The 13,696-nt window shown below is 49.6% G+C and overlaps 2 protein-coding genes across 2 annotated transcripts in view; one reads left to right on the forward strand and one right to left on the reverse strand.

Annotated features, from left to right (window-relative positions):
- Positions 1 to 1,551: 1,551 nt before the first annotated feature.
- LOC120928778 (zinc finger protein 268-like) overlaps positions 1,552 to 13,696 on the reverse strand; it is a gene marked incomplete at its 5' end in the record, with an annotated part of 84,552 nt that continues 72,407 nt past the window's right edge. Inside the window, one exon of the mRNA XM_040339768.1 lies at positions 1,552 to 2,758. Within this exon, the coding sequence (XP_040195702.1) occupies positions 1,728 to 2,758 (1,031 nt within the window). The remainder of the gene's footprint in view (positions 2,759 to 13,696) is intronic.
- The window catches only part of LOC120928775 (zinc finger protein 271-like), a 30,391-nt gene continuing 28,496 nt past the window's right edge, over positions 11,802 to 13,696 (forward strand). Inside the window, exon 1 of the mRNA XM_040339765.1 lies at positions 11,802 to 11,921. The gene's annotated coding sequence lies outside the window, so the exon portion shown is untranslated. The remainder of the gene's footprint in view (positions 11,922 to 13,696) is intronic.

Below are 13,696 nucleotides of genomic sequence, written 5' to 3' on the forward strand. Positions count from 1 at the left end.
TTCCTAACCGATAGGTCAAAACTGATCGTTAGTAGGCACGTCCATCGGTTGGATTCATGCATTGCATGAATCAATCTATGGTCAGTATTGACACCCCCCATTCATGTGTACGGCCCCTTTTCAGGGAGCAACGTTGTGCATTCGCTTCTCACTCAGCTGTATGTTAGGCAAGCGAAAGAAATTGGCTTTCCTAACATTAAACTGGCTCTCAGCCAAATCAGGTGCACCGGGTCTGTGTTACCCGTCACCTGATTGGCTGAAGCGACAGTTGCTGTGATTGGATGCCTATCAGAGGACGAGAGGAGGAGCGGGTGGGAGAAAACATTGGGGTCGGGGAAGATGGAGGACACCGGACACTGCTCACCACCTGCTGCCGTCACTTGCTGACAAGGTAAGGGCTGGGCAGATGATAGGGAGGCACAGTGGCAACATTTGATGTTTTTTTTTCACAAAATGTTTCAGTTTGTTTGCACCCCTCAAAAATTTTGAGCACCAGGCGCCGCTGCTGGTGTCCCAGATGCAGGCCGGCTTGCAAAGCTGTCATCCATGAGAGGGGATGGAACATGGAAAGGAGATGTGGATTATGGGAAGGGAGGTGGAACATATAAAACGGGAAGGGTGGGCTTAGCTGGAGCACTCAAGATTGACCGACATGGCAAGAGCCAGCAGACCCTGTAAAGGACTCTCCCACTGAGGCTTCAGAGGGTTAGCAAGATGCTACTTAACCATTATCCAATCTCTGGTACTAAAGACAGCGTTAGGCCTCGTATACACGATTGGTTAACCAGAGGACAACGGTCTGATGGAGCGTTTTCATTGGTCAAAACTAGGGTTGTCCAGATACCGATACTAGTATCGGTATCGGGACCGATACCGAGTATTTGCGGGAGTACTCGTACTCGCGCAAATGCTCCCGATACCTAAATAGAATAATTTTTTTGTATTTATCAACATGTTCTATGAAAATTCTTTGAGTTTTTTACTACTGCGTGACAAGCAAATAAAACATTTTTATTCATTTTTACTCATTTTTATTCTTTTATAATGTCTTGAGTTAGAGTTCTTCATAATTCTAAAGAAAATATCCTTAGTCTGTATTGTGGTTGGAAAACTGTCACATGACATTTAAAAAAAGTATCGGTATTCGGTATCGGCGACTACATGAAAAAAAGTATCGGTACTTGTACTCGGTCCTAAAAAAGTGGTATCGGGACAACCCTAGTCAAAACCGATCGTGTGTGGGCCCCATAGGTTATTTAACCATAGGTTAAAAAAAGCCAATTTGCTTTAAATTTAACCTATGGATTCCTAACCGATAGGTCAAAACCGATCGTTAGTAGGCATGACGATCGGTTAAAAATCCACGCATGCTCAGAATCAAGTCGACGCATGCTTGGAAGCGTTGAACTTCGTTTTTTTCAGCATGTCGCTGTGTTTTACGTCACCGCGTTCTGACACGATCGGTTATTTAACCTATGGTGCGTAGGCGTGACGGACCATCAGTCAGCTTTATCGGTTAACCTAGGACAACGGTCCTTCAGACCGTTCTCATCGGATGGACTGATCGTGTGTACGAGGCTTTAAGGTACCAGCTCGGAAACGGGCAATGAAGAAAACACTTGGGAACGCAGCGCAGTTAGTGAAGGACGAGCATGCATTACATGTTCAGTCAAAGCTCCATAAAAATGGAGAATGATGAAAATCCTAAGGAAACAAACATAGTTCAGTCATTGAGGATTCTCCAAAACAATTGTCAAATTGTCTCCGGTGTGGACATTTGAGTGTAGGAGTAGCTCTCTCTGGGTTGTAAGATCTTTGATATATTCTGAACACCGATTGGGTCTCTTTTTAATGTGAATCCACTGGTGTGAGCTAAGATCGGACTTCTGTCTAAAAGCTTTATCACATTCAGAACACTGATACGGCCTCTCTCCGGTGTGAATCCTCTGATGTATGATAAGGTGTTCACTTGCAGTAAAAGCTTTGTCACATTCTGAACACTGATATGGTCTCTCTCCAGTGTGAATCCTCTGGTGTCTAATAAGGTCTTGCTTCGTTGTAAAAGCTTTGTCACATTCTGAACATGGATACGGCCTTTCTCCAGTGTGAATCCTCTGGTGTGTGATAAGGTGTGACTTATCCGAAAAATATTTTTTACACACAAAACACTGAAACGGCTTCTCTTTAGTGTGGACCCTCTCGTGTAGGATAAAGTGGTCCTTCCTTGTAAAAGCTTTTTCACATTGCGAACACTGATAAAGCTTCTCTCCGGTGTGAATCCTCTGGTGTGTGGTAAGCTTGCTCTCAGTTGTAAAAGCTTTACCACATTCAGAACATGGATATGGCTTCTCTCCAGTGTGAATCCACTGGTGTGTGTTAAGTCTCATCTTGGATACAAAAGATTTGTCACATTGAGAACACGGATACGGCTTATCTCCGGTGTGAATCACCTGGTGACTGCTCAGCTGTGACCTTGATTTAAAAGCTTTATCACATTCAGAACACTGAAATGGTTTCTCCCCAGTGTGAATCCTCTGGTGTGTGATAAAATTTGCCTTCACTCTAAAATCTTTGCCACAATCTGAACAATGATGCAGCTTCGCTCCGGTGTGAACGCTCATGTGTAAGTTAAGACTACTCTTCTGTGAAAAAGCTCTGTCACATTCGGGACACTCATATGGCTTCTCTCCAGTGTGAACCCTCTGGTGGTTGACAAGATTTGACTTGGTTGCAAAAGCTTTGTCACATTCAGAACACGGAAATGGCTTCTCCTCCATTGTGAACCTGATGTGTGATAATCTTTCCCTTCACTGTAAAATCCTTTATCACAATCCAAAAATGGCTTCTCTTGCGTAGGAATGGTTTGGACTATAAACCCATTGTCACCTCCAGAACATTGAAGTTACTTTTCTCCTGTTGCCCTGAGGCTGGATCAATGTTTTTTTCTGCGTGAATCTGCCAATGAACTGCAAAAAAAAAAAAGTATTTACGTCACTTAAGACTTCCCATATGGCTTGCATGTGACTTTGTAGTATTTATGAAGACCAACATGACCAAGAACATGGTTCATTAATCCACCTGTTAACAAAAAAACAAAAAAAAAATCAGAATTCTATGAATAAAGTTGCTTTCTATTTCTAAACTTTCATTGTTATATACAACATGTCGAAGAGACGAAGAGTTATCTTAAACTCAACGGTTCGAAAACAGAACTTCTCCTGTTTCACGCCAATCAAAAGAATCATCCCGCAACAACATGGACACCCCCGCCCATTCTGGGTAAAACCATCGCCCCTAGCACCAAAGTCAAAAGTCTCAGAGTCATTTTCGACACCTACATGACAATGGACGCACAAATAGGGTCAGTAGTCAGCGGATCCCACCATCTGCTGTGCCTACTACGCAGACTCACCCCCTTTATCCCGAAAGAGGACATTGCAGTCGTGGTGGGAACAATCATCAATTCCAGACTCGACTACGCAAATGCCCTCTATCTAGGACTCCCCAAATACCAAATCACTCGTCTGCAAGTCGTTCAAAATACGGCTGCTTGACTTGTGACTGGGAAAAAACCATGGGAATCAATCTCACCTTCACTGAGATCCCTTCACCGAGATCCCTTCACCGAGATCCCTTCACCGAGATCCCTTCACCGAGATCCCTTCACTGAGACCCCTTCACTGACAGCCCTTCACTGAGATCCCTTCATTGGTTGCCTGTAAAAGACAGAATAACCTTCAAGGCACTCTGTCTAATGCATAAGTGTGTTCAAGGAAATGCCCCCCCAATATCTATGAGATAAAATAAAAGCTCACAACCCCAATCGCATTTTGCGATCCACCAATCAAAACCTCCTCCAGATACCCAAAGCCAGATACAAGTCCAAAGGAGAACGAAGATTTGTAGGACCTAGACTATGGAACGCTCTACCAACCAGCATCCGACTGGAGGTGAACTACTTGGCCTTCAGAAGAAAAATCAAAACCCATCTCTTCTGAGGGCAAAAAAAAAAAGTTTACTCAGGGAATGGATACTAAGCGCCCAGAGGCGATTCAGTTTGCATGTGTTGCGCTATATAAGTTTCTCACTCACATGTCAAAAAGGCATATGCATATGATGTAGAGAAAGTGACATTAGAAAAAAATACAAGCCGGCTGGGATTCCCCTCAACATCCATACTAGAACCTTATCAAGGGTCTGGTATGAATTGTAAGAGAGATCCCCCCCCCCCAAATCCATAAAAGATCCTTATCTAGGTCAGCATCCTGGTTGTACAGGAAAGTGGGATCCTCAAGCGCCTCTTTATAGAGAGATCTGTGGTCATGAAGAGCCCAAATCTCTCGGGAGGGCCGTCGGAAGCCTGTCAATCAAATAGGAACGCCCAGTCCCACAGCCCATACCCGGAAGCAGCGGAGAAGATCGCTCTCTACAACGGTTAGTACGGCTTCGATTTAAAAAAAACTACCCGATTCCCCTTCACAAAACGAGCCTCAATCTAATGTTAAAAAATTTAGTTTTTGGGTGAACCTCCACTTTAAGAATATGTTAAACACTTCCCGACCGGGCCATAGCTGAAAGACGGCTAGTTCTGGGAGGGCATCCAGGGACATCCTTCCGAAACATTCGCTTCCCGCATGCCCCCTGGGGCGCGCACATGGACGCGACGCATCATGGGTCAATGACAGCGGCCCTTTACCACGTGATCACTCCGGCCAATAATGGAGCGATCACAATGTAAACAACCCGGGTCTTGCAGGGGTTCAGCTCTCTCCTTTCACCGATACAGCATGCAAGGACCGAGATTGAATGAAGCACAGCAAGTCTTATTGATTTTTACTGTGCTTCACAGTGCCCAATAGTGCCCACTAGTGTCACATTGGTGCCCCCTGTGCCACTAGAGTGTCCATCAGTGCCACATCAGCGAGTTACAGTGCTCATCTGTGCCCCACATTTCATATGACTGCCAAACGGTAGCACTAAGAGCCTCATTATTACATGCCATTTCGGAAGCCAAGGAGCGAAACTGAACTGCAAATTGACTAACAGTCATGCTGCCTTGATGAAGCTGAATGAGAGCTCCAGCAGCGGATGAGGCCCTGCCTGGCACATCAAAGGTTTTGCGGAAAGCTTGCGAGAAGTCAGAGACAACAGTCAGGGATATATTAGATATCAGTGAGTGGTATGTACAGGAGAGGAGTGTGGAGGGTATGACAGAGGGCTGTATGTACAGGAGAGGAGTGTGGGGGGGTGTGACAGTGGGCGGTATGTACAGGAGAGGAGTGTGGAGGGTATGACAGTGGGAGGTATGTACAGGAGAGGAGTGTGGAGGGTATGACAGTGGGCGGTATGTACAGGAGAGGAGTGTAGGGGGTATGACAGTGGGCGGTATGTACAGGAGAGGAGTGTGGAGGGTATGACAGTGGGCGGTATGTACAGGAGAGGAGTGTGGAGGATAAGACAGTGGGCGGTATGTACAGGAGAGGAGTGTGGAGGATATGACAGTGGGCGGTATGTACAGGAGAGGAGTGTGGAGGGTATGACAGTGGGCACTATGTACAGGAGAGGAGTGTGGAGGATATGACAGTGGGCGGTATGTACAGGAGAGGAGTGTGGAGGGTATGACAGTGAGCGGTATGTACAGGAGAGGAGTGTGGAGGATAAGACAGTGGGCGGTATGTACAGGAGAGGAGTGTGGAGGATATGACAGTGGGCGGTATGTACAGGAGAGGAGTGTGGAGGGTATGACAGTGGGCACTATGTACAGGAGAGGAGTGTGGAGGGTATGACAGTGGGCAGTATGTACAGGAGAGGAGTGTGGAGGGTATGACAGTGTGCGGTATGTACAGGAGAGGAGTGTGGAGGGTATGACAGTGGGCGGTATGTACAGGAGAGGAGTGTGGGGGGTATGACAGTGGGCGGTATGTACAGGAGAGGAGTGTGGAGGGTATGACAGTGAGCGGTATGTACAGGAGAGGAGTGTGGAGGGTATGACAGTGAGCGGTATGTACAGGAGAGGAGTGTGGAGGGTATGACAGTGGGCGGTATGTACAGGAGAGGAGTGTGGAGGGGATGACAGTGGGCGGTATGTACAGGAGAGGAGTGTGGAGGGTATGACAGTGGGCGGTATGTACAGGATAGGAGTGTGAGGGGTATGACAGTGGGCACTATGTACAGGAGAGGAGTGTGGAGGGTATGACAGTGGGCAGTATGTACAGGAGAGGAGTGTGGAGGGTATGACAGTGAGCGGTATGTACAGGAGAGGAGTGTGGAGGATATGACAGTGGGCGGTATGTACAGGAGAGGAGTGTGGAGGGTATGACAGTGGGCGGTATGTACAGGAGAGGAGTGTGGAGGGTAAGACAGTGGGCGGTATGTACAGGAGAGGAGTGTGGAGGGTATGACAGTGAGCGGTATGTACAGGAGAGGAGTGTGGAGGGTAAGACAGTGGGCGGTATGTACAGGAGAGGAGTGTGGAGGGTATGACAGTGAGCGGTATGTACAGGAGAGGAGTGTGGAGGGTATGACAGTGAGTGGTATGTACAGGAGAGGAGTGTGGAGGGTATGACAGTGGGCGGTATATACAGGAGAGGAGTGTGGAGGGTATGACAGTGGGCACTATGTACAGGAGAGGAGTGTGGAGGGTATGACAGTGAGCGGTATGTACAGGAGAGGAGTGTGGAGGGTATGACAGTGAGCGGTATGTAAAGGAGAGGAGTGTGGGGGGTATGACAGTGGGCACTATGTACAGGAGAGGAGTGGGGGGTATGACAGTGGGCACTATGTACAGGAGAGGAGTGTGGAGGGTATGACAGTGGGCACTATGTACAGGAGAGGTGCATACACATGTATCATTAATCATAAGGAGGGGGGAAGAGTCGATCACAGATGATTGATACGTCTATAGAGGGACAGGAGCCCCGTACCATGAATAGGACACTCACCTGACTTACCTGTGTGGTCTGACATGGAGAAAATCCTCTGGTGGTCGTGTGTTCAGGATGGAGACGGAGAAGCTGTTCAGCCTGCTGGAATCAGGTCTAAAAATGGCCGAAAACAGGAAATGTGTTCCAGGGACAGGAAGTGACACAGGACTAATTACCACAGAGGGTGCAGTATGGAGAGCAGACACTAGGTGGCGCTGTTCCTAATAGCTGGAAAGCAGGAAACAACACAAAACAAGCTGTAAAATTAAAAAAAAAAGGCAAAAGAAGACAAGAAATGTGAAAAGACGAGGATAAAACGGACAAACTGGGAATCCATGCTCTCCATACATAACAGTTGGGGGAACAACCAAAACAGGAAAAGAAAAACAACAAAGAAAAATAAATAAGAGAAGTGATTGTGTTGGAGGTCAGGTGACATAAGATGTTGTAGCGACTTGCTCTTTCTGAGCCGGTGATTTGTCGAGCTAGATCCCCTATCGATATGGTTCCCTGCTTGACAGACGAAGCTCACGGAAATCTCCGAACCTAATCAGCTGTACACGGCGCATGCGCGGCATCCAGGCTCATTCCTTAACATCCCCGTGGACTTGGAGGATGTTTAAAAAAGAGCCAGGAGGCCGAGCGAGCGCAGCGAGGACGTGAGGCCGACTGGCCACTTACAGCGAATTCCATGTCGCCCTGGACCTGTTGCTACAGCTGATCAGGTTCAGTGATTCCCGTCGGCTCGGATCGCGCCTGCGCAGTCAAGGGGGGGAACCATCCCGATAGGAGGAACCATATCGGCAGATCACCAGCGCTGTTGTAAATTTAGAGGGAAGTCTGAGCGTTAGTTTACTCAGACATGTGTGATTTTGAGAAAATTGGGCATCTGTTCCAGCCATGGCTGTGCCGTGAGTGACCACTATTGTTCGCCTGGGGTGTAGTTGTTACTCCAGGCCAAGGGTGGCAGCAGCTAGGTCAAGGTGATTTGAGTATTCTCCCTCGGCAGCCAATCAGTGGGGTTGATCGACCGGCTGTGCATGCTGAGGAGGGGTACTTAAGGGACAGACGTCACTGGACTGGGGTCGTCAATCCTGAGTCTGTCGTCCCACCACCCCCGTGCGTGGCCCTCCTGGCCGGGGGTTGCGTGTTCATGTAATCCTGGCTCCGGGACCCCGTTGGTCCGGGGTTGTGATCTTCTGGGTAGGCCCAGTAGGCAGACTGGGTCTACGCATGGGAAGGTGATCCTGTGCTGTCCGTCCTGGGGGAGGAAGCCGCTTGACGAAGGACCTATCTTGGAGAGGACCGAGCACGAGGCTGGTGTCTCAGGAGAGGCCTTGAACTTCCTCGAAAGGATGCAACGTTTACTGAAAGGCTTGATGGTGATCGCCTGTCAGCAGGGCAGGACTTGGGGTGGTGGGGGCCCCTGGACTTAATAATCGAAGGGGCCCCCTGGAGAAGAGAAGCGAGGGGTGAGTTGTTATCGCCGACTGATCATAGTTGTTGAGGAGGGGTGGGGGGGCTAGATCTGCCGACCGACCTATCGAAGATCGAAGTTGTTGGTTGTTGAGCTGGGGGGGGGGGGGGGGGGGGGGGCAGTGCGCAGACCGCTTATACTTGTTGAGGGGGAGGATCTGCTGACCGGCTGATCAAAGTTGTTGAGCGGGGGGCCTAAACGGACTTCTTACCTCTTCCCAGGGCCGCCTTCAGTAATTTTGGGGCCCCTTACACAGCTGCAGTGAAGGGGCCCCCTGGAGCATCAAAGTTGTTGAGCGGGTGGGCTGTGGGGCTCCCGAGAATTACATATATACCGAAGTTGTTGAGCGGGGGGTGGCAAAATTGCCGCGAACAGGGGATTGCTGCGAAATTCCGGGAGGGGGTTGCTGCAATTGCTTCGATATTGCGGGAGGGGGTTGCCGCGATTGCCACGAGCGGGGGATTGGTGCGATTGCCCCAAAATTGCGGGAGGGGATTACCGCCAACGGGGGGTTGCCGCGATTGGGCCTGGGGCCCCCTATTGGGTGGGGCCCATGGGCTTGAGCCCAGTCAAGCCCAATGGTAAGTCCAGCCCTGCCGGTCAGTTTCAAGTTCTACAAGAAGTTACTCTGGAGAGATCCGGGTGCTGAATCCCGTACTGCGAGGATTCTGGACCGAAAAGCGTCTCCATCGGTGGGAAGGTCTGTGGCAGAGACTGTACCGTTTCCCGTGCGTCACCCCGGCTGCTAGGCCAGTGGGAGAAACCAATCCGGGGGAGCAATACCCACTCTGGCTGGAGTGTTGATGAAAGTCGTGTCGCTGGAAGCGGGAGTGTTTCCGGATTGAAACTACGCACCTGAACCTACCTACCTCTTACGCTTCCACCTCGTCATTCACTTCTCTTATCTTTCTATCGAGTTCCGCAAATAAATCTTAGAAAAAGAAGTGTAAAGCGCGGACATCGAACTTTCTCAGCTCTCATCCGTTACCCTGGACGGCGAGGAAATAGAGGTAACACGCCGCCCGAAAATATCCAGCAGCTCCTTCGGGGGTAGTGCTACAATGTGATTGGGTGAATGTCGGGAAGTTGGGTGCCCCTCGTAGCAGATCGTGAAGATCAGATAGTGATCGATGAGATGGTTCCCCGGCTTCACCGGACATCACTGACACTAGAGGAGAGGAAATCCTCCCCGCTTCCGTCTTCATTCCTCACAGAGGAGATCCAGGACCCGATGTTCCTTCATCTCCTGTACTTACCATGGTGGGGGAGGGGAGAGGTAGGGTGTGTGTGTAGGGGGGGGGGGGGAGAGGTAATCTGTGTGTGTGGGGGGAGGGAAGAGCTAGGAGGATCTAACACAGTGCAGACACTCTTCCTTTTCTAATACTATAGGATAGAACAATTACCATACCGGGGGGGGGGGGGGGGGGGGGAGGGGTATCGGGACAGAGTGTAATGTTTCTCTCGGGACGTTCAGTGTGAAAAGTTCTCCATCGCCTGATTGTGTTTTCAGTCTCTTCTGTTCTCCCCCCCCCCCCCATCCTTTCATTTCTCCCATCCCCCATAGTGACCCCACATTACCCCCCCACCATGATTTCTTTCTCCCCTCCCCTGTACCCCCCTCCATGTTCCCCCCATCTTAACCGATCTCTCCGGAAGTTTCTTCTTCAGCTTCTTGTCTGTCTCTGACTGCAACGTCATGTGACAGGAGGGGGAGTCCTCCATTTTCTTGTATATCAGAGAGCAGGAAGGGATTCCTCCATTTTCTTGTATATCAGAGAGCAGGAAGGGATTCCTCCATTTTCTTGTATATCAGAGAGCAGGAAGGGATTCCTCCATTTTCTTGTATATCAGAGAGCAGGAAGGGATTCCTCCATTTTCTTGTAGCTCAGAGAGCAGGAAGGGATTCTTCCATTTTCTTGTATATCAGAGAGCAGGAAGGGATTCCTCCATTTTCTTGTATCTCAGAGAGCAGGAAGGGATTCCTCCATTTTCTTGTAGCTCAGAGAGCAGGAAGGGATTCCTCCATTTTCTTGTAGCTCAGAGAGCAGGAAGGGATTCCTCCATTTTCTTGTAGCTCAGAGAGCAGGAAGGGATTCCTCCATTTTCTTGTAGCTCAGGGATTCAATCTCCCTGTAATGACTTGTCGTTGTTTAGAAGAAATGTGTTCATTGATGAAGATCTTCCTCCTTTATATACAGTGCGGTTGATTTACTAAATGGAAATATACTGTGCACTACAAGTGCACTTAGATCTGCAGTCGCTGTAGATCTGAAATGAGGGGATTGAATCTCTGAGCCACAAGAAAATGGAGGACACCCCTCCTCTCTGAGCTACAAGAAAATGGAGGACACCCCTCCCCCTCTCTCTGAGCTACAAGAAAATGGAGGACACCCCTCCCTCTTGGATACAGTCGGGTTGATTTACTAAAGGCAAATCCACTGTGCACTACAAGCATTTTTGCTTGTACATGATTGGATGATAGAAATCCGCAGAGCTTCCCCTCATTTCAGATCTACAGCGACTGCAGATCTAAGTGCACTTGTAGTGCACAGTATATTTCCCTTTAGTAAATCAACTGCACTGTATATAAAGGAGGAAGATCTTCATCAATGGACACATTTCTTCTAAACAACGACACGTCATTACAGGAAGATTGAATCCCTGAGCTACAAGAAAATGGAGGAATCCCTTCCTGCTCTCTGAGCTACGAGAAAATGGAGGAATCCCTTCCTGCTCTCTGAGCTACAAGAAAATGGAGGAATCCCTTCCTGCTCTCTGAGCTACAAGAAAATGGAAGAATCCCTTCCTGCTCTCTGAGCTACAAGAAAATGGAGGAATCCCTTCCTTGCTCTCTGATATACAAGAAAATGGAGGAATCCCTTCCTTGCTCTCTGAGCTACAAGAAAATGGAGGAATCCCTTCCTTGCTCTCTGATATACAAGAAAATGGAGGAATCCCTTCCTGCTCTCTGATATACAAGAAAATGGAGGAATCCCTTCCTGCTCTCTGAGCTACAAGAAAATGGAGGAATCCCTTCCTGCTCTCTGATATACAAGAAAATGGAGGAATCCCTTCCTGCTCTCTGATATACAAGAAAATGGAGGAATCCCTTCCTGCTCTCTGATATACAAGAACATGGAGGAATCCCTTCCTGCTCTCTGATATACAAGAAAATGGAGGAATCCCTTCCTGCTCTCTGATATACAAGAAAATGGAGGAATCCCTTCCTGCTCTCTGAGCTACAAGAAAATGGAGGAATCCCTTCCTGCTCTCTGAGCTACAAGAAAATGGAGGAATCCCTTCCTGCTCTCTGAGCTACAAGAAAATGGAGGAATCCCTTCCTGCTCTCTGAGCTACAAGAAAATGGAGGAATCCCTTCCTGCTCTCTGAGCTACAAGAAAATGGAGGAATCCCTTCCTGCTCTCTGAGCTACAAGAAAATGGAGGACACCCCCTCCTGTCACATGACGTTGCAGTCAGAGACAGACAAGAAGCTGAAGAAGAAACTTCCGGAGAGATCGGGTAAGATGGGGGGAACACTGAGGGGGGTCACTGGGATGGGGAGGGGAGAAAGAAATCATGGGGGGGGGGGGGGGTAATGGGGGTCACTATGGGGGATGGGAGAAATGAAAGGATGTGGGGGTGGGGTGCAGAACAGAAGAGACTGAAAACACAATCAGGCGATGGAGAACTTTTCACACTGAACGTCCCGAGAGAAACATTACACTCTGTCCCATCCCGGCTCCATCCACCCCCCGATCCCATCCCTATCCACCCCCCGATCCCATCCCGGCTCTATCCACCCCCCGATCCCATCCCGGCTCTATCCACCCCCCGATCCCATCCCGGCTCCATCCACCCCCCGATCCCATCCCGGCTCCATCCACCCCCCGATCCCATCCCGGCTCCATCCACCACCCGATCCCATCCCGGCTCCATCCACCCCCCGATCCCATCCAGCTCTATCCACCCCCCGATCCCATCCCGGCTCTATCCACCCCCCGATCCCATCCCGGCTCTATCCACCCCCCGATCCCATCCCGGCTCTATCCACCCCCGATCCCATCCCAGCTCTATCCACCCCCCGATCCCATCCCGGCTCTATCCACCCCCCGATCCCATCCCGGCTCTATCCACCCCCCGATCACATCCCAGGTCTATCCACCCCCCGATCCCATCCCGGCTCCATCCACCCCCCGATCCCATCCAGCTCTATCCACCCCCCGATCCCATCCCGGCTCTATCCACCCCCCGATCCCATCCCGGCTCTATCCACCCCCCGATCCCATCCCGGCTCTATCCACCCCCGATCCCATCCCAGCTCTATCCACCCCCCGATCCCATCCCGGCTCTATCCACCCCCCGATCCCATCCCGGCTCTATCCACCCCCCGATCACATCCAGCTATATCCCCCCCCGATCACATCCCTATCCACCCCCCAATCCCATCCCGACTCCATTTAACCCCCGATCCAATCCTAGCTCTATCCACCCCCCGATCACATCCCTATCCACCCCCCAATCCCATCCCGACTCCATCTACCACCCCATTCCCATCCCGACTCCATTTAACCCCCGATCCAATCCTAGCTCTATCCACCCCCCCAATCCCATCCCGGCTCTATCCACCCCTGATCACCCGGCTCCATTTATTATATATATAGAAATAAAATCGATTTTTAATTAGTGTGTGTGTGTGTGTGTATATGTATATATAAATATAACACACACACACACACACACACACACACACACCAATATAAATGAATATGTTGCATGTGTCAAACAAAGAAAGCGATAAGAAACAATATACATGACTTCCATGTGTGTATCCAGTGAATGTGCTTTGTGTTGCCTCCCTGGTGTCACACATAGTGAAATGGTAAGGCGATCAAGCTCTTCCGATTATGTAATCCAGGTGTGGGGGGCGGGTCCACAACCAACGTCGAATGAGAATGGGAGTTGACAGTGAGATCCACCACCGGCGCAAGCGCCAAAGTGGAGCCATGCCAACCCCATCTCCGGCATGAGATGGACAAAGGACGTCCCTGTATTGCGGCGTCAAAAGACGCCACAAACAGGTTGTAACATGACGCCGATGCGTAGGAGGCCCCCCGCCAATGTCTGAGGAGAGACTCAGAAGGGAAGCCCTGCTACGCATTGCAACTCCAGAATTAAGACAAGAAACGGGCCAGCCTCAGTGTGGATGAAGTCATATAGAACAACAGAGGCCCAGTAGAAAAATATTTTGATGTAGAAGTAAATTGTAATTAGAAAAAAGGGGCGTGGTATCAAAT

Source organism: Rana temporaria, chromosome 2 (assembly GCF_905171775.1).
Source record: "Rana temporaria chromosome 2, aRanTem1.1, whole genome shotgun sequence".
Classification (NCBI taxonomy): Eukaryota; Metazoa; Chordata; class Amphibia; order Anura; family Ranidae; genus Rana; species Rana temporaria.